The sequence below is a fragment of the Rhizoctonia solani genome, chromosome 3 (genome assembly GCF_016906535.1).
Source record: "Rhizoctonia solani chromosome 3, complete sequence".
In the NCBI taxonomy this organism is placed as follows: Eukaryota; Fungi; Basidiomycota; class Agaricomycetes; order Cantharellales; family Ceratobasidiaceae; genus Rhizoctonia; species Rhizoctonia solani.
In genome coordinates this window covers 331,412-357,260 of record NC_057372.1, presented here as the reverse complement: position 1 = coordinate 357,260, position 25,849 = coordinate 331,412, and the positions used below count along the sequence as shown (strand labels likewise).

Below are 25,849 nucleotides of genomic sequence, written 5' to 3'. Positions count from 1 at the left end.
CAGCATGGGCGGCTGCTTGGGATGAAGATCAAGGGGGAGTGCGGGAGGTAATGGTGGTGGAGTAGGGGAACTAGTGGGTGCCTATATCAGGACTTATGAGCGCTTTACTACGGCTATTGCTAAACCTCTGTGTCAAACAACCTAGCGTTGAACAGTAAGTACTGCTAATTACAGCTGTGGGCAGGTGTAATGTAGGGTCTAGTGTCTGCAAGCAGGTGTATCTGCTGTCTGAGGTCACTGGTAGATGGTGCAGCAACCATTGGTATGCAGACAATTAGAACCCATTAGCCTTATAGCAATTTGGTACTAGGTGGGGACAATGCTGGTTTGATTATTGACAGCAAAAGGCAATCCCAATCACCTGATTTCCCTTGTGCTAGTACTAGGGGCCTTCTTGTTGTTGAGTTAAGTGATGGGTGTGCTGGTAGGCATGGTTTGCAACCAACTTAAGGTTGATTACCTAGTGTCCTAGACGTCTGTAAGGACGTCAAGGGCGCGGGTGCTTGTGGCTGTGTGGAATACAAGTACTGACTGCTTAAGGCAGTGGTTTCTACCCTACAACATCTGACTACTAATTAACAATGACCAAGGCCATATGGGCAATGGCAAGCTATGTAAGTACAGTGGAGGTAACGCTTAAGGCGTTGTAACTACTTAGTGATCTGGCTGTAAGGCCTTGTACAATGTGGAGTGTGACAAGAGGTAATTGACCTGGGTGTTACCATGGTTGGTTGCCCTCCTTATATATTACAAGCAAGAGCTAATTACAAATACATAATATGCAATATCATAACCAATAAGGACCCTGCTCTGCAGTTGGCCTTACTCATGCATACGTGTCACTGACGTGTCATGATGACGTCATAGGTGGAGGTGGCTACATGTGCTGGATAAGCACAAGGGGGGACGTGGCTTGGCACTTAGTGTATGATATAAGCACTGAAGTCACATGATTGAAAATGTTGTCCAATCTACTTTGTTTTAATTTGAGAAAATAGGAATAAATTCCATGGTATTGAGTGTGTCTACAACAGATACTACCTAGCTCACTGCCTTAAGCATGTCATGACCTTCATTGGCATGACATGATTTTTTACTATTTTCTACCTTTTTTCCAAACAGTTTCCTTTTTTGGTACATATTTATGACTCATCAAGATCATGTGACATATTTGATATATTATGTGAAATTGTTTCTGACTCATTATTTAGCACTGTTGTTTCTGATGTGGCTCACCTCATGTATATAAACAAGGTCAAGTTGTTGCTTGAACAGCAAGACTTGACCTCTTTGTCAATTCACCTGAGCTCTTACCTACCCCTTGCCCTGCTCCCTTGTTGAGCATTAGTGCACTTACTTAAGCATCACACCCCAGGCCATTGTTGCCCTCTACCCTTACCATACCCCCTAGGCCTTTGTTGCCCCTCTTCACTGTTTCATAGTCCATTGGTGATAGGGCCATGGACTTTAAACCCACTTGTATCATAGGTCCAAGCTTAGTTGTGACAAAGCGGCCTTACCATTGTACTTAGATAGCTAGCCACCGCCTTAAGCATGCTTGTTGTTGTAGGATAGTTGGCCATTGCTGTAGATAGATTCCTTGTTGCCTTAAGCAACTTATTGTTTGTACACCACAGCCTTAAGCACCAACCCTCCTCAACGTCCTTATAGACATCTAGGATACTGAAGCATTTGGGGATGAAGGAGGGGGAGGTCCTGTTTCAGTTTGATAATGCACATGCCCACATTGCAAAATCAAGTCTCAAATGGCTTGACAATCACGGAATTGAGTATCTTGAATGGCCAGCAAACTCACCAGACCTGAATCCTATTGAAAATTTGTGTTCCAAAATCAAGAGACAATTGGGGGAATACAAGAGCCCCCCTGGTGGGATGCTGGAATTGTGGAAGCAAGTTCAGGATGTTTATGATGACATTGGGGTGGATTACTGCCAGAAACTTATTGAGAGCATGCCCAGGCGCATGGAACTTCTTTTGAAAACCAAGGGAAGCCAATTCTCTATTAGACATGCCTTGTACTTTTATTATGTATCTTAGAGACAAAACCTTGTCAAGGGATTCTCCGTATTCTTTTGTGTATAACTCTATTGTTTGTTAAACAAGCGCGTTGTATTTACATGCGTTCAGTAGCTATGGAATGACGCTATCCAGCCATACTATTTATATGCCCATACGTTCAACGATTCACAAGTTATAAGCAATTTTGCAGCAAAATCAAATTCCTTGCCAAGGTTTTGTCCAATACTGTATATGGGGCTCTTTACCAAGTCAGAGGTGTACTGGATTGCTGTTGGTGAGTTGCTTAAATTAAATATCTTTACAACATGTTCAAATTGTATCTTTCAGTTATGTGTCCAGATCGCAAACTACAGTGGCTCTGCAATAATGGCTGCTCAGAGGCAGAGATCAGCCAAGTTTTCTCAATGGTAGCGGCTCAATTCAATAGCCTACATCCCTCTCCGCCCATGCTAAATACTCCTGCAACAACCAAAAAGACTTCTGACAAGCTTGATATTGAGGTAACTGTTATACTAGTACTGAGGGAAGAATGATATTGACAAGTACCTTTAGGACGAATGGTTATTCAGCAAAAAACCTTCAACTACAAGTGGACTACAGTTGGGCTCAATTGAGAGCTATCTACGCACCAAACCCATCTCCAGCAAAGTAATTTGACTTGCAGGGGGTCCGTTACGCTATTGGGAAGCGCAAACAGCCTTTTCTGCTTATTAGGGACTTGCCAAATTTGCCATTGACTACTTGAGTGCTCCAGGTAAGCAGTTTTATTATGGTACCAAAGGTAACTCTTAGTTGACTGAGTGTCATTCTCAAACAATAAAATAGCATCATCCGTTGATGTTGAGTGCGCATTTTTGTGCGGGAGGTTGATGAACAATCATTTACAGCATCAAATGTTGCCTGAGACATTCTGTGCTAAGATGGCTCTTCTTGGTTTGAAACACCGGTTCTACGCAATGTTGATGATGTAGCCTCCTTGCTGGAGGGTAACGTGCTCAATTGCACTCCTATTGATTTGTAACTATAGCTCCTGCATCTTTACCCTACTTTATACATATATATTGCGTTGTACTCTATATATGATTAATGTATTATGTCATAAATCTACAGCTCAACCGCAAAGCAATCTTTGCAAAAAACCAATCCACCCGGCTAGTGGGTGGAATTCCGTAAGGACTTTAGAACATTTGAAACGTTCTAAAGTTGAGTTTGAATTCATAGACCACCTTGGATGCATTTTGCACCGTGGAATTGTGTATGAAATCACTTTGGAAACATATTTGGAACGTGCGGAGGGGGTGTCCCAAAGGTCTAGAATGGCAGTTTGGAAGGGGGGGGACCCCCCCTTCTAAAATTTGGAACACATGGTTAGATTTAGAAGAGGTTGAGATCTACCCAATAAGATAAGATAAACAGATTCTAAGCCAAATTAGGCCACCGGCGCTTTGCCACCAGTGCATATATTCCAATCGGAATTCGATTATTTATTTAGTACTGGGTCTGTGTACAATAGTTCCAGCGCACCATAGTTTAGGTGAACTCAAGTAACGAATTAAAGTGCGGTACATAATGCTTGTGTACAATTAGCCCGGTCCGTTCTAAAAAACTATACATATCCAAGTTAGGAGATAGGGGCGGGGTTGATAAACATTGCGCGCCCCTATTCCCAGCATCCTGCGCTCTTCCACCACATCACACACAACTACACATTTCACAAACTATACTGAACGCACTTTCATTCATCTGCAATGCCTCCTAAGTCCGCTACGTCTTTGCGCAAAGGCAAGGAACGCAAATCTGTCCCTGCGGCCAACTCCACGACACCCTCTCCCAGCAAGCGCGGCGGGTGTAGGCCCAGGACAACAAGGTGGTCAATCCACAAAGTGCTTAACCTGCTGTTTATTATTAGCAAGCAGCGGCCAGAGGGGAGCAAGAGGTGGGAACTTGTACGCACCCAGCATAACAAGTTGAACCAGTCAAATTGAAGTACCAATACTGTAAAGAAGCACTATAACATGGTGAGTTTCAGTATTTTTTACAATATTAGATGCTGATTTTGTTGCTTACTTTGCCAATAGCTACTCAAACTTCCTGTGCTGACTGGGCGTAAGAAGATGCACCCCCTGCATCGACTTGCGTTAGCCATTGATTGCAATGTTGGCAAGGCAATTGGAATTCTTACAATAAACAACTCACCTGCCCAAGATCCCTTCAACAGCAATCTCAACACGGAGTTTGAGCAGGCCAAAAGCAACATGCAGCAATACGGCTTTGATTTCAACATGTTGGCCAATTTCAAGACCCCCTTGCTGGATGAGGACACATTTGTTGATTTGGACTTGGACAAAGGGCCCGCCGCTGATCAAGATGCCAACAATAATGCAGGTGATAGTGGAGCTGACAATAGGGGCAATGGCAAGGAGGTTTATCAGCCATCTGAGGCCAATAGTGTGCCAGACAATGGCAAGCCAGCTCTCAAGGCCCATCCTCCGGCCCTTTGCAAGTCTCCCCCATGGGACCTCCACAAGCTCTCAGGACCAGCCCACAAAGAACCAACGCTCTCTGGGCCCCCCTCTCCGATGCCACCAGTCTGTCCACCAGTCAAGACACCAGCCCGGCTCTTAGAGGTCTTTGGGGCACAGAAAGAGCCTGCCCCCGCTCCTTCCCCGCTCTCCCAGTCAACTTGAGCAGATGCAACATCACCAATCAAGAAGCCCTCAACCTCAAAGCCCCTGAACTCCTGCGACGCAGCGCCATCCAAGTCTGTTGAGGGGTCCAAGAAGCGTAAGGTTATCAGCAACAATCAGGAAGTGAAGGAGGAACATATCGGCAAGAGGGAAGCAAAAGGGCCAGCGAGCAAGAAGCATCAAGCTAGCGGTCCGAAGGGAGGATCTTTGAAGTCAAAGTCACAGAACACAGCCGCGCTTGACAACTCCGTGATTGATATCTTGTCTGACAAAAGTCCGGCACTCTTGAATAAGTTTCTTGGTAAGAAACAAGTTGGGAACGTCTCAACTATGACAATCCAAGACTTGAGTAAGCAGAATCTTTTGCTTTGTAACCAACTTGCTACTGCACGCAATACTATTCAGCAACAGGGACTCCAGATTATCAGACTCCAGTCTGATCTTCAAGTCCAAGCTTGCGTTGAAGCCAAGCTTGCAAGGCGTGCCCAACTGCCTTACCACCTGCCCCCTGCGTTTAATCCCGTTCCAAATAGGGAGCCCCCTAATCTCAAACATCCTTTCAACCAACCCATACTGGCCATTACAGAGCCTGTCAACGCCATGTTTGGCACACCGCACCTGTTGCGCGTCTTTGATTCTGACCCTGGCTTAGAGGCAACTGATGACGCAGCTTTGCGTTGATATCTCTTTGTTAATCACACAATACATTCTATGAGCATTCTGTTATCTGTTCTTGTTTCCGTCTTAAACTTGTACTCATAGAATAGAATGAAATATTTGTATCTATCTGTACATCAGATACAAAATGTACTAAGCACTCATGTTGGTTGAAGGCCGCGGTCTAAGTAATATTTGAGTATGCAATCAGACCAAAAAGCGCAGGCAAAAAGTTTGTTGTTGGTCATATCCTTGGTACTACCCCAGACGTGCATATAAACGCTACAAATTTGGTTAATTTCAACCATACACGTACAAACGTTATGCAGTTGCATGCATATTTGTAAGAGCCGGGAGCGTCCTTCAATATTGTGAGTGTCCATTGGCATATAGAGATGGGAAAAGCATCCTTGAAGAGCACGCATTCCCCACTCAACCGCTTGGCAAGCGCTTGTTACCTCTCTTGACTCTCTCTTTATTTGCTCACGTTCTTTGTCAGTTCCTTGAATCCAAGCGCCCAACTTCAGCGGGACTTTGATCTTCTGCGCCTTGCCGGTTCCAAGCTTAGGGAATGCGCTGTTGGCTAACAGAAAGAAGCCGCTTGGTGTATTGTCCCTTAAGAACAAATAAATTGGCTGCGCAACGTTTGAATTGTGCCAGCTGCCAGGCGCATTGATAACAACAGACATTATTGTACCTATTAGTTATTGAACGCACCTTGTCAGCTTTAATCTTAATAAATTGTGTGAAAACAGAACGCTTACCATCAGGAGAGAAGACAATCACATTGCTGACTACGTGTGAATGTAACCAGCCGTTGTAGTTTGCGTTCTGTTCGATATCAATACTGCTTGCTGTCACGGGTAGATTCAATCCGTCCATGAAGCCGAAGGCACCGTCCAGGTACTGAGCGTCGGCGTGCTTTGCGTTGATGAGTCTTGAGTTTTCTTGCATTGTTTCAGCGTTTGGCCATTCAATACGAGCTTCTGGAAGCTCACACAAGACCTTCAGAAGTATCTTGAATGCAAAGTTGATGTACCAAGAGACAGTCAAGGGCGTCAGGGCAAAGATGATCTGTAGAGCGGACTTGCCCATTGTGCTGCAAAGGTAATGAAGTGAAAGTCCCAGGCCTCCGGCTGCATCAAGCGAGCAAGCACCAATGCGACTTGCTCCGGCTTCGTTTGTGTTGGTTCGCTTGATGGGTCGGCTGTTCCAAGCTTTGCAAAAGCCCGAGGCCAAGAGGTAATCAAAGGTTGCCACATCTATACCTAGAACATGAATAAATGCGCGGTCCTTGCAACTGGTGTAAATAGATTGCCATCCCGAAATAAGTCTGGGATTGGGTAGTAGCTCTGGTCGTGTAAGATAATGCTTAGGCCTCCGGCGGGAACGATTCTTGGATCTCAGTAGATAAAGACGTATAAATTCAAAGAGGATCAAGTCCTCGTCGTCGTCGTCCATCAACATGTCAAGGACTAAATCGTCCGAGTCCGAGTCCAAGTCCTTTGGATGATACCGATAATTTAACTGATACATAAAGCTGGCGAGCAGAAGGTAGAAGTGTTACGCAGTCACACGTCATGTTTTATACGATCCCACACGCAAACTCCGAGCGGGAAGGAATATAAATTTATTCACACGATTATTTCTAGAAAAGGTCTATTGAGCAACATGACCATGGCTTACGGAAAGCCACTTTAGAACGGTCCAGTGCTGGTCCAAGCCAGCACAGCCTCCCGTCCTCGGGCCGAATCCGTCCCGTCCCGACGGACCGATTTAGAACGCGCCGACTGTTCTAAATTTCTTACGGAATTCCACCCAGTATCTGCTGATTACCTAACATCTGCAGCTATTGGTGCATCGGATATCCGGATCCAACCGTGCCAGACTCTAGTTCAAACACAGGATGGCTTCAAATCGGTGACCAGGCGTTTGCCATATCTTATCCTTCGGCGCCCATCAGTACGCAAGGCCATAACCCTGGTACGCCAATCTATCATGCCAAACATCGGGCTAATGAGCTGGTCCCAACCTCTCCTTACACTCTATACAACCTCTACCTAGTTTATCTATGGCCCAGGTGGCTCCAAACCCTACTGATGTATCCTATAATCGCCCGCATTCACTCAGCCCTACCAAATTTCAGCCACGAAATGAGCATCCTGTATGATGTCAAGCCTCGCGCCTTTTTTTAATCGAAACTGAATGTACACACTCTGAGGGAGGATGAATCCTGGTCGTTTGTATGCGTACCTTGGATCTTCAGAAACGTGATAACCCGGTATGGCTGCGCGCTCTCTTGGACTTGTCAACCAAATATCTGGTACCCCGACTATTATTAAACGCCTCCACTTATACGAGTGCGGCCTTCTGGATTACGAGTCATACCATGGCCATGGAGTCGAGGGCTTGTGTATTAGGAGTTTGTTGCAACTTATGTAAGAAGGCTTCGGTGATTTCCATGTTTATCATGCACACCGCAGTAGTTCCTATCCCTGGTTGTGGTCTCCAGGACCCGAAGGACAACAGCCTCGACCATCGTATACAAATGACCAGCTACGAAAGCGCCGATTACGATATGAGATAAACATGATCTCGGGTTTACTGAACAGACGAGTTTCTAACTTTTATCTAATTGAACCGTACTCGACAATACTTTTCATTTCGAGCATCTGATGAGGCGAGCCGGTCTCAGTTGGGTCGAGTCGAAGCGTTTTATCGTAGCCTAAATGGCCGAGCGGGTCGGATGTCGATGTGGAAATATGAAATGTGTTGTAACAAACGCTATGTCCGAATTTTGTGAATGGGGCGCCGAGACGCGCATAGATACGCTCTTGTTGGATCTGAATGTGGGGACGCGATAGGTGACACTTGTGGCGTATCCATATATGCAGTCGATACCAACATGTTGATTTCTATCCACGTTCGTCATATGTCTCGGGCACTTTTGTACACAGCCAGCTTTATCTCGACCGAACCGACCAGCCGTCAAGCAACAAGTTTGATCACCTGATTTGAAAGATCGTTCGCACAACCCAAACGGGGAACAAACCGGTTGACCAAAGCGTCCCTGAGACCCTGGCTGGTTGCTGTTTGGCTAAACAGCTAGCGCCGTTGCACCTGATACTTGACCACCCCACGGCCGGTGATCGAATTCGTTCTCTCGCCCTCCAACTCTCCTTTCCCGCCTGGGATGCAAAATCTGCGGCCTGGGGCTGTAGCATAAATACGTGACATTCAATCTTTTCTCTCCTTTTGACACCCCCACCCCGACTTGTCGACATTTAGGATGACGACACTGTTTGTAACTCCTACGTTTACAATGCCGCCCCCCACTGGTTCGGTATCGTATAGTTTGTATCAGGGCAGCGGTATCAATACTGCGACGGATTTAGCAAGCTCTGCATTACCTACGCAGCTTATATTCGATACCAGGGCCGGTGGACCACCTGTTGGAATTGGGACCACAGGGAATGCAGCGACAATGAGCGTGTCCCCCATATTCGTTGGAACAGCAGACGTTGCTAAATCTGTCATTACCATCTCGGCCTCGTCGATTGCTCCGATCCAGACTGCTGTCACCGAAGGGCCCATAAAAATGCCTCTGCCATCACTCGCAATTGTGCTGATAGCCGCTGGTGTTGTCGCCTTTCTGCTCATTACGACGCTTTTCCTCATTGTATGGTGCCGCAAGCGATCATATAGGCGAGGTCTCCATCGCCGTGCCCAGTCAGAAGAGTTTGGCAACGCCCCACCCGCCGGCGGGGTGATACGCAAACTCGGACCCGCATTCGAAAAATCCGCATCCGCCGCCGATCCGTTCTCAGATATTCACGCATCAGAGCCCCCGACCGATACCGATCCATTCGCAGACCCCGAGAAACCTACTCATGGGCACACACGGACAGGGTCGGATTCATTCCTGAGCATGAGGCCACCTAGGGCCCCATATACACATCAACCATCTGCCTCGACAGGTTCGACAGAGTCCAGCCGAGTGAGGAAGCGTGAGATGGAGGAGGCCAGGCGGAAGGATATGGCTGCGCTCAATAATCTTGTACGCGCACTAGACCAGAAGGAGCGCCAGGCTCAGGCGGAAGGACGTGACCGAAGAAGTTTGCCCCCCGTCGAGCTGTTCAAGGCCGCGCTAGTACGATGATCTCCACTCTGTAGCTCTTGTGGGTAATGTTGTTATCAACCTAGTACTACGCGATACTCACCACATCCCTTAGTTTATTCGTTTTCGCTTCCTTTTTCTTCATACCTTCCCGCCGCTCAGTCCGTGCGCTAGTACAGCCTCTTTATTCGTGTTCACACTTTTTCCCGAGTCCGCACATGGATCGCGTCCATCCACACTAGCTAGCTATGCACAGTCACTCGTTCGACCCATCCGTTCTCTGTTTTGTCTCTGCCACCCCCTGTCTCTCCTGGACTCGGATCCTACTTTTGTTCGTATTACCATCACCTCTTGTTTTATTGTTCTCTTTGTCTGCTTCTAGTCCTAGTCGTGTAGTTGTATTCTCAACTTTTTGGGGCTCTGATCTTTTGGTTGCAACCATGAGGCAATAACGCCAGTTTCGGCATTCCAGCTAGAACAAACGAAGCACGCGTGCAGGAAATTCTCGAAGACGACTGATAGATTCGGGGATTCTTCTTATTTATGTCGTGATCGGTCTCCGGCTACGGGGTAAAGTTGCACAGAGCATTGGTGGCTATGTTGTAGACGCTGTATTTCTCCTAAAATTTGAATGCTTTATTAACTTCGAGAGTCCAATCGCCAAAAGGCGAAATTGTAGTCCTCAGCCAGCCGGGATTTTAACAAATTAAAGATACACATATTCCTAATTGGAGACAAATCGTTACCCCTCGGTTTCATTATGAATCATAGTAGAGCAGATCAGTTCGCGAAGCCCATCCCTGTCCATTCACCTCTTCCATACGTCATGAAACACCCAAAGCTCAGCGCTAAAGTCTTCTAATTTCTACCAATTTGTTTTCTCGATCCCCGGCTCATAGTCGACTATCATCTATATATATCTTGGCCCTCGCTGCTCGACTATCGGATATACTCCACCCCTACACCACCCGGCTCTTGCAACCACCATAACTAACACGTCGTATTGAAGAGATCTGGAATTCATTGGTCATTTTGGTGTTTTCATCTCAATTCATTTCGGTTGATTCAATTGTGCTCCTCACTATTCATTTGTATTCCAGATTTGGAAGTGTGTTCATGTGGCTCCTCCCGTAAGATCCAATGACAGGAAAAGTACTGGTTCTCAGTTTTGAGCCCTGTATGTATATCAATTGATAGCATGGTGATTGTGGGGAGGGGGGGGGGCAATCCCGGAGCGATCATGCCTTTCTACATCACACCCCGGTTCCAACTGACTGATAGCGATCACTCTACCGACAGTTATGTATCGATACCTTGAGTTTCGGTGAAGGTCATTCTGGCGGATAAGGGGCATTAGTATTACGAACAATCGACGAGTCAGCCTATTGATAAAAGCGATGAACTTCGAGAGTCTATGTTGATAACACCCCATTCGAGGGGATGAACACCAGAAGCGACACTCCCCCAAAAGCGGCATGCTTAGTGCCCCTGAATCCTCATGTTCTCATATTATTCACATGATAATCTATGCTTGTATGTCGTCTGTTCATCCAGGTGTGTTCACACAAACCCTGGATCATTTGCGATAGAGCCCACATGACGGTCGACGCTTGTTGGATACTACGGTTATCACTAATCAGGGTTGTTTATACCAGGGGATTAGGAACAGGTGGAATGACGACCTACCTCATGTGATGTACGAAAAGGGAAAGGAGATGGAGAATAGCAACTTAATTGTCTTCCTGTGGATGCTCGGTCTGGTATGATTGATCCAGTAGAGCGAAGTCGGCTCACCCCTGGATGAATGTATTCGTTGAGTTGTGTGCCATCGGGACCACATAGCTGGACGAGGAGTCAGTTCAACTGAATAAGAGCTTGAATGTCAATCAAACCTGCGGTTAGGAAGTTGTCACCAAGAAAGTGGAAGTGGGCCCACAAGATCTACGGATACGAACTGCTGGTACTCCAGAATACGGTGTTTTGATAAGGGGGGTGACTGCTGTTAGCGACTCACAACGACTCAGAGGAAATCTAAGCGCAACACCTACTGGGGCTTTGTCATATATTGTACAATTGTGTTCTCAAACGAAGACCTCACGCGAACTACTTACTGACCCTACTCTGGGCCTGAGCCAGGGGTCGTCTTTGGCCGTTACGGGTTTTTGGTATATAGACGGGCCTCGGGGTCTTGTACATGGGCCAATTATGCTACGAAGGATATGAATTCAGGATACGATTTCAACGTACCTCGTTGAATTGTTTAGATTTATAACTTTGCTTGTAGTTTATCTGAGTCGGAATCCAACTCTGTCACTTTATTTGACTTCATGCGATCTCAATCACGTTTTATCATTTCCAGGTGTACTTATGGGCTATCCAAGTAGCAGCATTGGGTTCACTACAACCATGGATGAGTAATTGATCGTGAAAACTTATTCACATGCGGAGATGGGTCATCCGCATTGTGTTGATATCGTCTCGGGCTAGGTTCTATGCGTGTCATTTGATTTCGTGGACTTGTAGTATATTCCTGAAGATGAGTCCAGTAATGAGCAAGTGGACCAAGGGTCAAGATTCATTTGAAAGACTGCGCTTAGCAGATAATCCTGCCCAGGCAAAGCTATATAACTGACCATTGCTGGAAAGGAATTGCTTATAGTGAAATGGGCCCTCACAGAAGTTAGCAAGGATTACTGGTGTGTGCAAGATTTGATGAAAATGCTTACTTTTTAAATTGCATGTCAATAGATCATCCTTTATTGTGCGCATATTTGTCCAACCAAGAGAATTTTCAACTAATCCCAGCATGAATCCATTTTTGGAGAAGGCTGATTGTTTTACACTTCTTATTCTTTCTCTTAGAACAAACACCAACAGTTAATTGAATACCAGAAAGTATGGCCTCCATGGTGTCTACTTAAAGGGGTGTTACAGTGCCATTTCCTTCACAGTCACATCCTTCTTTGTCTCACTGAGCCCATTTGCAAGTTAATCTTTGCTTTTCTATCTTATGTAAGCATTTGGCTGCTAAACACCTTTCTGCACAATTGTGGGCCACCCTTCAGAGTTATCTGCAAGGCTTAACATGTCAGCCAGACCTGTCATAAAGCCATCATAATACCATATTTGTCTTCAATGAAGATATTGACACCTGTTACACTCTCAGAAATCATACCACTGGAATCCCCTAAATTTTCTAATATTTTTACAATTTTTTACAAACTGTTGTAGACACACTATACCAAGGCCATTTATTCTAATTTTCTCAAATTTAAACAAAGTCAAACAAAGGACATTTTCAATCACATGACATTGGTGCTTATATTATACGCTAAGCGCCAAGCTACGTCCCCATCTGCGCTTACTCAGCACATGTTGCCACCTCCACCCATGACATCATCATGACATGTCAGTGACATGTATGCATGAGTAAGGCCAACTGTGGAGCAGGGTTCTTATTTGAGACAGTATTGGATATGATGTATTTGTAAATAGACTACCTCTGTAATATATAAGGAAGCCAACCAACCATGGTAACACCCAGGTTGATTACCTCTTGTTGCATCACCCATTGTACAAGGCCACTAGGGCCAGTAACCACTTGGCTACTTAGATACTTAGTCACTGCCTTAAGCGGCTTCCTTGTTGTACTTAAATAGCTTGTCACCGCCTTAAGTGGTCTTGTCATTGTAGTATAGTTGGTTGTTGTTGTAGGTAGCTTGCTCACTGCCTTAAGCAGTTTTCACTTAGATTCATCCAGCTGCAAGCACCCCCCTCCTTGACATCCTTACAGGCATCTAGGACAATTTGTCAATAACTTTCCCTTGTGTATATATACCACAGGAAAATTGCTTGGGAACACCAAGTTGATTTTACCTTGTCTACCATCAGACAGGTTTCAGAAGCTAAGTCAGTAGTTAGGACCTTAAGTCCTCTTACTCCAGTAGTCACTTGGGCCATACAGCCCTTCACTCATCAGTAGTTAGCTCACCACTGGCCTTAGGCCTATTATCATCACCCACACTCACCTCCACACCACCTTATGCAGTCCCCTCAGTAGATAGCCTAGTAGTTTAGTCAGCCTTGTCCTGTAGTAGTATGGCCTCAAGCACCCACCTATTAGTGTGTACCCTGTCACAACTCAGCTTGGACCTATGATGCAAGCAGGGCTTAAAGTCCGTGGCCCTATCACCAATGGACTATGAGAAGGAGAGGGGCAACAAAGGCCCAAGGGTTATGGTTTCAGGGGTAGAGGGCAACAATGGCCTGGGTTATGATGTTTAGTAAGGTGCATTATAGCCAACTAAGGGCTTGGGCAAAGAGTAGGTGAGAGTTGAGGATGAATTGACAAAGAGGTCAAGTCTTGCTGTTCTAGCAGCAACTTGACCTGGTTTATATACATGAAGTGAGCCACATCAAAAACAACAGTACTAAATAATGAGTCAGAAACAATCTCACATCATATATCAAATATGTCACATGATCTTGATGAGTCATAGATATACACCAAAAAAGGAAACTATCTCAAAAAAAGGTAGAAAATAGTAAAAAATCATGTCATGCCAATGAAGGTCATGACATACCCAACCTTACAGTTGGCATACAACAGGGGGGGATGAATTGGGTCTACATTAAGGTCCATGTTATTCTCCCTTTACATTTGTAATGTAGAAATCAAGAATGTGCCTCTGGTTTAATACATTTGTTCTACAGGTTTCTTGCACTACTAACAACAGACACATGGAGTTAGTGTCATCAAAGGAGCTCTATCTATCACTTAGGCTGCGCTGTTGATGAAGCATAGAAAAACTTGCTTGGAGGTTCTAGTGCAGATTACAATATATCTATATGGTACACCTATCTGTTGTAGACACACTTATACCAAGGGAATTTATCCCTAATTTCTTGAATTTAAACAAAGTTAAATGGACAACATTTTCAATCACGTGACATTGGCGCTTATATCATACATTAAGCGCCAAGCCACATCCCCATCCATGCTGAATCAGCATACATAGCCACCTCCACCTGTGACATCATCATGACACATATACATGAGTAAGGCTGACTGCAGAGCAGGGTTCTTATTGGATTAGGTATTGGATATAATGTAATTACAAATAGCTTGCTTGTAGAATATATAAGGAGGCCAACCAACCATGGTAACACCCAGGTCAATTACCTCCTGTTGCATCACAACATTGTACAAGGGCCTTAGCCCAGTAAATACTTAGTTACACACCTTAAGCATTGCTCTCACTGTACATATGTAGCTTGCCGCTGCCTTACAGCATGGGGTCATTGTAGTTAGGTAGTTTGTTGTTGTAGGTAGCATCTTCACTGCCTTATGCGGTTCTTGCTCAGTACATACAGCCACAAGCACCTGCTGCCTTGACACCCCTTACAGATGTCTAGGACACTAGGTAATTGACCTTAAGTCAGTTGCAAACTGTGCCCACCAAGCACACCACACTCAGTCCCAACAAACAAGAAGGCCCCCTGTACTAGCACAAGGGAAATCACCTGATTGGGCTTGCCTTTTGCTATCAATAATCAAACTAGCATTGGCCCCAGGTAGTACCAAATTGCTATAAGGCAGACAGGTTCTAATTGTCTGCATACCCCTGGTTGCCACACCCTTTGTCAGCAGATCTGTCACAACTAAGCTTGGACCTATGATACAAGTAGGTTTAAAGTCTGTGGCCCTATCACCAATGGACTATGAAGCAGGGTGGAGGGCCAACTGAGGGCCAAGGGGTATGAAGTAGGGTAGAGGGCAACTAGGCCTGGGTTATGGATTTCTTAGTAAGGTGCACTGATGGCCAACTAGGGGCCTGGGCAAGGGATAGGAGTAAGCTTAGGATGAATTGACAAAGAGGTCAAGTCTTGCTGTTTAGCAACAACTTGACCTGGTTTAAATACATGAGACAAGCCACATCAAAAACAACAGTACTAAATAGTGAGTCATTTACAATTTCACATCATATATCAAATATGTCACGTGATCTTGATGAGTCATAAATATACTAAAAAAGGAAACTGTCTCGGAAAAAATGTAAAAAATAGTAGAAAATTATGTCATGCCTGTGAAGGTCATGACAAGATCCACCCACTTGCAGAAACCTTGCTCCACATCACGCCCAAACACAGCTGTTGATTGGTAGTAGAGACTGTCCAATGCTAGGCGGTTGACACAAGCTCTTAGCAATAGCACAATAAAGCACTCATAAGTCCTGATATAGGCACTACCTGGCTGTTGTAGCCCCCATCACTCCTACTTGTCCATCATCACCTCTTGCACTCCCACCTGCTTGTCCTCTAGGGCCTCTTCCCACGCTGGCAGGTTCTACCCAATACATTCCATGGCTACCCGCTCCTGGCCTCCCTCTTGAAGCCAAACCCAAGTCCATCCGGGAGACATGGAACCCAAATTACTGGCAGCCCCTGCTGTCCACAACAAGTATGGTATTGGAGAAGCAACCCTCAAACAAGTTATCTGCCTCCTCTGGGGGGTCCAAGGACAACTGGACCACCTTGAACAAAAATTTGGCAAACAAGCTGAAGCCATCAAAGAGACCCGCTCCATTGTGGAAGGGATCTCTCAAACCATTGATGGCCTTGAGGCTAGGGTTTCCCAAGCTCCCCAACCAAGTACCCCAGAGGACTGGAAACCCCCTGCAGTCAAGGAAACACCTTGACCCTTACCCAAAACCAAGCCTACACAAGAGGCTGTACCCATCCACCTGGCCTTTAGAGGCCCTACTAGATCCATCCCTGGGCTCTACCAGCCCACCCCAATCAAACCAGTTTGCCCCCCAATGTCCCCCCTCTACTCAGCTCACTCTATCTGAATGCCTACACCTCCCCCTCCAGCTCCAGTTACAGCCGCCGCCCCTCAATTTGTGGCTGTCAAAGTAGATCACCCAGACCCCTATAAAGGAAAGATTGGAAGTGAGGCAAAGCAGTGGCTGACCTGCATGCTTGCATGGATTTGGCTCAATCAAAGGATGTTCCCCACTCAGGTGGAAGTCCTTTCCTTCCTGCTAATGAATATGGACAATGCCACTGGCGCATGGGCCCACCCACATTTAGATTTACTTGGGTCCCATTGCGCAATCATCCAGACCATGGATGATTTCAAAAGGGAATTCCTGTTGGCTTTTGGGGACCCAGACGCCACCAGGGCAGCAGAGCAAAAAATCACATTGCTCACTCAATCTGGCACTTGTGCCAATTATATCACAAAGTTCTGCACCCTAGCAATGGAATTGGATTGGAACAATGCAGCCCTCCACAGCCAATTTGCACAAGGCCTCCATTGGGAAGTCAGTAGACAAATTGCAACCTGCAAACATTGCCCCACCATGCTCCTTGAGCTGCAGAACACAGCATTGGTCATCAATAACGCCCTCTGGGAATAATGTGCCAGCCACCTGCCTAAGGGTATTAAGTCTGGCAATTCATCTACCCCCAATAGGGGGGCAAGTACCAGCCAGCAGGCCTTGACCAACAAAAACTCTCCAATGACCCCAACTTTGTCTCAGAGGAAGAGCAAAACCGCCACCGCACCAAAGGTGCCTGTATCAAATGCAGCAAAATGGGACACAAGTTTGCGGAATGCTGTACAGGATGGAAGGCAACCCCTAGGGAGGACAAGGGGAAGCCCAAGGAAACTGCCAAAATTGGCAAAGAGTCTGGACTTGATTTGGGAAAAGACTAAGGGTACCTGCTGCTGCGTGCAAGGACCCTGAGGACTCTGGTTGTGTTTTGGAAATTTGTAATATATTGCAGTCTCATAAAAATAAACCACTCTTCACAATTCCAATCAAACCAGAGAAACAAGTGGATACTCTAGAAGTCCTGATAAACTCAGGCGCCACATCATCATTCCTCCACCCTTGCACAGCGGAATTACTCTGCCTACCCTTAATAGATCTCCCTTCACCCTGAACTGTTACTATGCTTGATGGGTCAAGCCCCCAGGCTGGCAAAATCTGGAAGAAGGCAATCCTAACCTTCTCCCTTGATGGCAAACAAATGACTGAGACTTTCCTTATATGCAGTACAGGGTCTCATGCTGCTATCTTGGGATTGAAATGGTTGGATGCTCATAACCCAGAGATTGATTGGAACCAACGTACCCTTACCTTCCCCCATACACCACCAGAGCATGTGGTCATTGCCAAGGAAGAGGAAGCTGACAAGAACCCCCTCAAAGGAGTCCCCTCCAAATATCATCAATATGCAAAAGTGTTTGGGGAGGAGGAATTCAACAAACTTCCCCCTCATTGGCATTATGATATTGGAATTGAACTTACAGAAGAAGGCCCACTCAACTTGCCCCTATACAGCATGACTGATGCAGAATCCGTCACACTTAAGGATTGGCTCAGGGACAAACTCAAGGCAGGAAAAATACGCCCTAGCAAATCTTCTATCAGCTCCCCTGTAATGTTTGTACCAAAAAAGGATGGCTCCTGCCAATTGGTTGTTGACTACCGTTGCCTCAACAACCAGACAAAAAAGAATGTTTACCTGCTGCCCCATCCAGATGACCTTATGGCCCAGCTCTGTGGCGCCAAGGTCTTTACTAAGTTAGATCTACAATGGGGTTACAACAATGTCCAAGTTAAGGAAGGTGACAAATGGAAAACTGCTTTTCAAACCAAATATGGGCTGTACAAGTCCCTGGTCATGACCTTTGGCCTTACCAACGCTCCTGCCGCCTTCCAGCACTTCATGAACAAGCTGTTCAAGGACTTACTAGATGTATGCATCATCATTTATCTAGATGACATCCTGATCTATTCCAAGAATAACACCTCCCATGCCAAGTACGTTCACAAGGTACTCCGTTGCCTAATGGAAAACCAATTGTTCTGCAAGGCATCAAAATGCACTTTCCATGTTACTTCAGTAGAATACCTGGGAATCATTGTGTTGGATGAAGGGTTTAGCCTGGATAAGCTCAAGGTTCAGGCAGTCCAGGAGTGGCCAACGCCCACCAAGGTTAAAGAAGTCCAGTCCTTCCTTGGATTTGCAAATTTCCTTTGTTGCTTTGTTGCCAATTTCAGCCACATTGCTAGGCTGCTACATAACCTAGTCAAGAAGGATACACCATGGAAATGGGAAACCAAAGAACAAGAAGCATTCCAAGGCCTCAAGGATGCAATCACCAACACCCCTGTACTCTGCCATGCCAACCCCACCAAGCCATACTTCCTGGAGACAGATGCGTCCAGCACTGCCATGGGTTCTATACTAAGCCAACGCCAAGAGGACAGATGCCTACACCCCTTAGGACTTTTGTCAGAATTGTTCAAAGGTGCCAAGCAGAATTACAACACTCATGACAAAGAGCTCCTAGCTATTATCAGGTCCTTTGAGTATTGGTGCATTTTCCTGGAAGGAACAGCACACCCCATCACAGTGTTCACAGACCACTGGAACCTTGAGTATTGGAAAGAATCCCAGACATTTAACCGCTGTCACGCGCGCTGGCACCTCCTTCTAGCTGGATACAACTTCCAAATTGTGTACAGACCCAGGAAACAGTCAGGAAAACCAGACACTCTCTCACGCTGTTCAGATCACGCCAACATTCCACCAGCTGACCAAACCATGCTCCCTGAACCTGTCTTTGCTAATGTTGCCTTAGTACTTCCTGAAAAGGAACTACAACGCCAGATCAAATCATCCTTAGACCAGGACAAATCTCTGGAAGAAATCCTTCAGTTTCTACAGAACAAGTCTAAGGCCCCACCATTGATTAAACATGCATTCAAAGACTACAAAATGGAAGCAGGCCTGCTCTTCTACCAAGGACGCATTGTAGTTCCTGATGTTGGTACACTGAGGATGGACATCCTCTGGATCTTCCACGCTAGCCCCCTGGCTGGACACCCTGGCAGACAAAGGACCCTTGAACTGGTCACACATAACTACTACTGGCCTGGTATCCATGCTGACACCTACTGGCACGTTGACTCTTGCAAAACCTGCCAGCACATCCAGAAACCCAAGTATGCCTCTGTTCCCCCACAGCCACTTGAACTCCCTACCAGACCCTGGCAACATGTGTCATACAACATGATAGTAGATCTCCCCAAGGATGGGGACCACAACTCCATCCTAGTCATTATTGACAGCTTTACTAAGTACAGCATCTTTGTCAAATGTTCAAAGAAGTTAAAAGCCCCCAAGCTAGCGGAACTGTTCCTGGAACACATATGGAAATGCCACGGTATGCCAAAGAAGACTGGATCTGATAGAGGAAGGGTCTTCAATAATAAATTCCTGCAGGCCCTGTACAAACAATTGGGTATTGATCTGCACTTCTCCTTGGCATACCACCCACAGAGCAACGGACAAATGGAACAGGTCAACTCCTCTATTGAACACTTTCTAAGGGCCTACTCAGGGGTTAACCAGCGGGACTGGACAAAGTAGTTACCAATGGCCAAATTTGCATATAACAATGCTGCCCATAGTAGCACAGGGAAGACACTGTTCAAAGCCCTATACGGTTGGGAGCCTACCCTAACACCATCCAATGTACCCATGGATGTACCAGAAGCCAACAACCTTGCCCAGACAATGGAGACACAGTGGAAGGAAGTGGAATTGGCTCTTTGGCAATCTAAATCACAAATGACTGCTGGAGAAGAAGGGAGCCCATTGGAATTCCAGATTGGAGAAGAAGTTTGGCTCAATGCCAAAAATGTCAATCTCAAAACATTGAGCCCCAAGCTGACAGAACAACGCCTGGGACCATTCAAAGTTACCAAGAAGATCTCTGACTGCGCCTACCAACTTGAGCTACCACCAACCATGCGTATCCACAACATATTCTACGTAGGGCTACTGTCAAAAGTCAAAAGGGATGACAAATGCACCTTTGAAAACCACCCCCCACCAGTCACTGTGGACAGGGAAAAGGAATACAAGGTTGAAGGTATAACAGATATGGAGGAAAGGAACAGCAAATGGTTCTTTAGGGTCAAATGGAAAGGATACAGAAGCAAGGAAAACACATGGGAATCCTGGGAGAACCTCAAAAATGCAGGAGAAATTTTGAAGAAATACAAAGAAGAAATGAGAAAGAAGGCCCTTGGCACTGCCAAGGCCCTTAGAGGGGGGGCAGTGTTGTAGACACACTTATACCAAGGGAATTTATCCCTAATTTCTTGAATTTAAACAAAGTTAAATGGACAACATTTTCAATCACGTGACATTGGCGCTTATATCATACATTAAGCGCCAAGCCACATCCCCATCCATGCTGAATCAGCATACATAGCCACCTCCACCTGTGACATCATCATGACACATATACATGAGTAAGGCTGACTGCAGAGCAGGGTTCTTATTGGATTAGGTATTGGATATAATGTAATTACAAATAGCTTGCTTGTAGAATATATAAGGAGGCCAACCAACCATGGTAACACCCAGGTCAATTACCTCCTGTTGCATCACAACATTGTACAAGGGCCTTAGCCCAGTAAATACTTAGTTACACACCTTAAGCATTGCTCTCACTGTACATATGTAGCTTGCCGCTGCCTTACAGCATGGGGTCATTGTAGTTAGGTAGTTTGTTGTTGTAGGTAGCATCTTCACTGCCTTGCGCAGTTCTTACTCAGTACATATGGCCACAAGTGCCTGCTGCCTTGACACCCCTTATGGATGTCTAGGACACTATCATATGTGTTACACCCTCTTAACATATGCCATTGGATTTGCATGATTTATCTGATATTTCTAGTATTTTTCACAGACTTATTATCTTATGTTTTTCAATCATGTGATCTTGGTGCTTATTATGCCAAGATGCTGCACCAAGATGCCATGCCAAGGGCGCTTAGGGGAAATCCATGCTTCTGCGCAGCCTGCAGCACACTTCCTTTATCACACAGACTCTTCTTTTCTCACAAGCACAGACCATGTGCATAGTGTTTGTTTATCTATATATACAGTAGGAAAATCACTTGGAACACCCAAGTCAATTTTAGCTTGTCTCTTAAACACAGGACAGGTTATCAGAAGCCAGCTAAGTAGCTTGGCCATCAGTAGTATTGCACTTACCCCTTTACTTAACCTATCACACCTCCAGGCCTTTGGCCCCTTTGCATCACCAGCAGTCAGTTAGATGTTGCCTTAAGCAACCAGTAGTACAGTAGTGTAGCTGTTGTAGACACAATTGATACCATGGAATTTATTCCAATTTTCTCAAATTTAAACAAAGACAAACAGACAACATTTCTAATCACGTGACTTTGGCGCTTATAACATACGCTAAGCGCCAAGCCATGTTTCCACCCATGCTTACTCATCACACATAGCCACCTCCACCTACAATGTCATCATGACACGTCAGTGACACGTATGTATGAGTAAGGCCAACTGCAGAGCGGGGTTCTTATTTGATCACACATTTGATATACTGTATTTGTAAATAGTTGATACCCAGAATATATAAGGAGGCCCACCAACCATGGTAACACCCAGGTCAATTACCTCTTGTTGCTTCATCTCATTGTACAAGGGCCTTACTGCCCAGTAAATACTTAGTCCAACGCCTTAGGCACCAATCTTACTGTACATACGTAGCTCACCACTGCCTTACAGCACGTGGTCATTGTAGTTAGGCAGCTTGTTGTTGTAGGTAGCACTTTCACTGCCTTAAGCAGTCCTTACTTAGTTCTATACAGCCACAAGCGCCCGCTGCCTTGACGCCCCTTAAGGACGTCTAGGACACTAGGTAATCAACCTTACGTTGGTTGCAAACTGTTCTGCATCCACCACCACTAAGCCCCAACCCCCAAGAAAGTTACCTGTACTAGCACAAGCAAAATCACATGATTGGACTCCCCTTTCAGCTAGAATAATCAAAAAGCTGTTGGTCCCACGTAGTAGCAAATTGCTATAAGGCAGGCTAACTCTATTGCCTGCATACCACACGGTTGCTGCACCTTTTGCCAGTGGAACCAGACAGCAGATATGCCTGCTTGCAGAGACAAGGTACTACATCACGCCTGCCCACGGCAGTGATTAGCTACACTTACTGTTCAACGCTAGGTTGTTTGACGCAGGTTCTTAGCGTACCACGCAATAAAGCGCTCATAAGTCCTGATATAGGCACTACTGGCTCTATAGCCCGTCACCCCCCCCCCATTCCACCATTCTCTCTTGCACCCCTACGCGCTCTTCTTTGTGGGCCTCATCTCATGCTGGCCACTCCTACCCACAACATCCCATGGCAACCCGTTCCAGGGCAACCTCTTGAGCCCAGTCCCCTTTTGATCAAGGCCACATGGAACCCCAGTTTCCGCCAACCACCTCTGTCAAATATGGCAAGGTATCCCTTGAACGCATCACGCAACTCCTCCTTGGCCTTCTTGGCCAAGTCAAACGCCTCAAGCAAGAAATTGCCAAAATCAAGGAAGCAGGGATTGAAACCCAGACAAATGTCAAAAATATATCCCAAACTGTCAATGTTGTCAAGGATGGGCTTCAAAGCCTCCAAGGACCCCGGACACCAGAAGGCCCCCAACCAAAGGCTGTGGAAGAAACGCCATGCCCCCTACCAAAAGCCAAACCTACTGGAACAGCTAGTGGGGCCCCATTCTGGTCAGAACAAACCCAGGCTCCCCCAGGCCTTGCCCAGCCAACCCCAAGAAGAATTGCCCTCCCGCCAGCACCATCTCCCCCTCCATCTCCGCATCTCCAATCCCCAATTGGAGCACCTGTCCCTACTCCACCAGCTCCAGTTGCCACCTATCCCACCCCAGTCAAAGTAGACCACCCAGATGCCTATACAGGCAAGATTGGGAGTGAAGCCAAGCAATGGCTCACAAGGATGTTGGCATGGACCCAGTTGAACTTGCGCATGTTCCCCACAGACCAAGAGGTCCTATTGTTCCTTCTAATGAATATGAAGGATTCTGCAGGAGCATGGGCCCACCCACACCTTGACCAGCTTGGGTCACACCAAGCCATCATCCAAACAGTTGAGGGGTTCAAATTAGAGTTCCTGGCAGCTTTTGGCAACCCTGACACCACAAGGGCTGCTGAGCGGAAGATTACCACCCTTACCCAGTCTGGCACATGCGCAGACTACATCACAAAGTTCAGGACCATAGCCATGGAACTGGACTGGAACAACGCTGCCCTCAGAGGCCAGTTTGCCTGCGGCCTTCATTGGGAAGTCAGCCGCCAAATTGCTACCCGCAAACACCACCCCCAAACCCTTCTTGAGCTGCAGAATGCAGCACTTGTCATCAATAACACCCTCCACAAGGAGTGTGCTAGCCACCCGCCAAGGGATAATAAGCCTAGCAGACAAGCCAACCCTGCAAGGGGGACAAGTACCAGCCAGCCAACTACCAGTTTGAAGAAACTCTCCAACAACCCTAACTTTGTGTCAGAAGAGGAGAGAAACCACTGCTGCGCTGCTGGTGCCTGCATTAAGTGGGGCAAAATGGGTCATAAATTTGCGGAATGCCACACGGGTTGGAAGGCCACCCCTATTGCGGATAAAGGGAAGGCAAAGGAAACCGCCAAAATTGGCAAAGACTCCAAGTACCAATTGGGAAAAGAGTAAGGGTACCTGCTGCTGCGCGCAAGGACCCCAAGGACTCTGGCTTTGTCTTGGAATTTTGTAATATATCACAGTCCAATAAAAATACACCTTTATTTACAATTCCAATCAAACCAGAAAAACAAGCGGAAAAAATAGAAGTCCTGATAGATTCAGGCGCCACATCCTCATTCCTTCATCCCTGCACTGCCAAGGCTTTACGCCTACCACTCATTGATCTTCCACAACCCCGTACTGTTACTATGCTCAATGGGTCAAGCCCCCAGGCTGGCAAAATTTGGAAGAAAGCCAATATGACCTTCCTATTTGATGGCAAGCAAATGACAGAAACCTTCCTGGTATGTAATACCAGAACACACGCTGCTATCTTAGGAATCAAATGGCTGGAACAACATAACCCTGAAATCAACTGGAACTCCCAAACCCTTTCCTTTCCCCACACTCTGCCAGAACATATTGCCATTGCCAAGGAGGAGGAGGCCAACCAAGACCCCCTTGAAGGAGTCCCCCTCAAATACCACCAATACGCCAAGGTATTTGGGGAAGAGGAATTTAATAAACTCCCTCCTCACCAGCATTACAACATTGGGATAGAACTTACAGAAGAGGGCCCCCTGAATTCCCCTCTCTACAGCATGACCAACGCCAAATCCGCTACACTCAGGGATTGGCTAAGGGATGAACTCAAGGCTGGGAAAATCCGCCCCAGTAAATCATCAATTAGTTCCCCTGTCATGTTTGTTCCTAAAAAGGATGGTTCCCATTGCTTGGTAGTTGACTATTGTTGCCTGAACAACTGGACTAAGAAAAATGTCTACCCATTACCTTGCCCAGACAACCTCATGGCCCAGCTCTGTGGTGCCAAGGTCTTTACCAAACTGGATCTACAATGGGGTTACAACAATGTCCAAGTCAAAGAAGGTGGCAAATGGAAGACTGCATTCCGCACCAAGTATGGCTTATATGAGTCCCTGGTAATGACATTTGGCCTGACCAATGCCCCTGCTGCCTTTCAGCACTTCATGAACAAACTGTTCAAAGACCTTTTGGATGTATGCATCATCATATACCTTGATGACATCTTAATCTACTCAGAAGATGATGCAACCCACACCCAACACATCCATGAAGTTCTAAAGTGCCTATTGGATAACCAATTGTTCTGCAAGGCATCAAAATGCACCTTCCACGTTATGTTGGTAGAATACCTGGGAATTGTTGTCTCAAATAAGGGATTCAGTCTGGATAAGCTCAAAATCCAGGCGGTCCAGGAATGGCCAACACCAACTAGGGTCAAAGAAGTTCAGTCCTTCCTAGGTTTTGCTAATTTCCTGCAACAATTTGTTGCCAATTTCAGCCACATGGCACGTCCCTTGCATAATCTGGTTAAAAAGGATACGCTGTGGAAATGGGGTACAAAGGAACAAGAAGCTGTCGTAGACACAATCGATACCAGGGAATTTATTCCCATTTTCTCGAATTTAAACGAAGGCAAACGGACAATATTTTCAATCACGTGATCTCGGCGCTTATATCATACGCTAAGCGCCGAGCCACGTCCCCTTCCGCGCTTATCTCAGCATACGTAGCCACCTCCACCTGATGACATCACTATGACACGTCAGTGACACGTATGCATGTGTAAGGCCGACTGCGGAGCGGGGTTCTTATTTGATTAGGTATTGCATATAATGTATTTGTAAATAGTTCACCTGTAGAATATATAAAGAGGCCAACCAACCATGG

At 46.1% G+C, this 25,849-nt stretch overlaps 8 protein-coding genes across 8 annotated transcripts; 7 read left to right on the top strand and 1 right to left on the bottom strand.

The window, feature by feature from the left end:
• Nucleotides 1–3,788: 3,788 nt before the first annotated feature.
• On the top strand, nt 3,789–5,408 carry RhiXN_02490 (uncharacterized protein; the record flags this gene model as incomplete). The annotated part of the gene is made up of 4 exons (XM_043322307.1): nt 3,789–3,986; nt 4,044–4,058; nt 4,119–4,667; nt 4,752–5,408. 4 exons carry the CDS (start codon nt 3,789–3,791, stop codon nt 5,406–5,408), a joined length of 1,419 nt encoding a protein of 472 aa, XP_043177803.1.
• Nucleotides 5,409–5,545: 137 nt separating this feature from the next.
• On the bottom strand, nt 5,546–6,851 carry RhiXN_02489 (DDE superfamily endonuclease; the record flags this gene model as incomplete). Its single annotated transcript, XM_043322306.1, has 3 exons — nt 5,546–5,568; nt 5,872–6,081; nt 6,149–6,851. 3 exons carry the CDS (start codon nt 6,849–6,851, stop codon nt 5,546–5,548), a joined length of 936 nt encoding a protein of 311 aa, XP_043177802.1.
• Nucleotides 6,852–8,706: 1,855 nt separating this feature from the next.
• RhiXN_02488 (uncharacterized protein) lies at nt 8,707–9,543 on the top strand (the record flags this gene model as incomplete). Its single annotated transcript, XM_043322305.1, has 1 exon — nt 8,707–9,543. The coding sequence occupies one exon, from the start codon at nt 8,707–8,709 to the stop codon at nt 9,541–9,543; it is 837 nt and encodes a 278-aa protein (XP_043177801.1).
• Nucleotides 9,544–15,920: 6,377 nt separating this feature from the next.
• Nucleotides 15,921–16,199, top strand: RhiXN_02487 (uncharacterized protein; the record flags this gene model as incomplete). Its single annotated transcript, XM_043322304.1, has 2 exons — nt 15,921–15,966; nt 16,021–16,199. The coding sequence occupies 2 exons, from the start codon at nt 15,921–15,923 to the stop codon at nt 16,197–16,199; spliced, it is 225 nt and encodes a 74-aa protein (XP_043177800.1).
• Nucleotides 16,200–16,352: 153 nt separating this feature from the next.
• RhiXN_02486 (Retrotransposon-derived protein PEG10) lies at nt 16,353–17,221 on the top strand (the record flags this gene model as incomplete). Its single annotated transcript, XM_043322303.1, has 2 exons — nt 16,353–16,826; nt 16,979–17,221. 2 exons carry the CDS (start codon nt 16,353–16,355, stop codon nt 17,219–17,221), a joined length of 717 nt encoding a protein of 238 aa, XP_043177799.1.
• Nucleotides 17,222–17,460: 239 nt separating this feature from the next.
• RhiXN_02485 (Retrotransposable element Tf2 protein) lies at nt 17,461–20,652 on the top strand (the record flags this gene model as incomplete). Its single annotated transcript, XM_043322302.1, has 2 exons — nt 17,461–19,946; nt 19,992–20,652. The coding sequence occupies 2 exons, from the start codon at nt 17,461–17,463 to the stop codon at nt 20,650–20,652; spliced, it is 3,147 nt and encodes a 1,048-aa protein (XP_043177798.1).
• A 2,164-nt stretch (nt 20,653–22,816) lies between these two features.
• Nucleotides 22,817–24,106, top strand: RhiXN_02484 (Retrotransposon gag protein; the record flags this gene model as incomplete). Its single annotated transcript, XM_043322301.1, has 1 exon — nt 22,817–24,106. One exon carries the CDS (start codon nt 22,817–22,819, stop codon nt 24,104–24,106), a length of 1,290 nt encoding a protein of 429 aa, XP_043177797.1.
• A 239-nt stretch (nt 24,107–24,345) lies between these two features.
• RhiXN_02483 (Retrotransposable element Tf2 protein) lies at nt 24,346–25,623 on the top strand (the record flags this gene model as incomplete). The annotated part of the gene is made up of 1 exon (XM_043322300.1): nt 24,346–25,623. One exon carries the CDS (start codon nt 24,346–24,348, stop codon nt 25,621–25,623), a length of 1,278 nt encoding a protein of 425 aa, XP_043177796.1.
• Between the last annotated feature and the right edge of the window lie 226 nt (nt 25,624–25,849).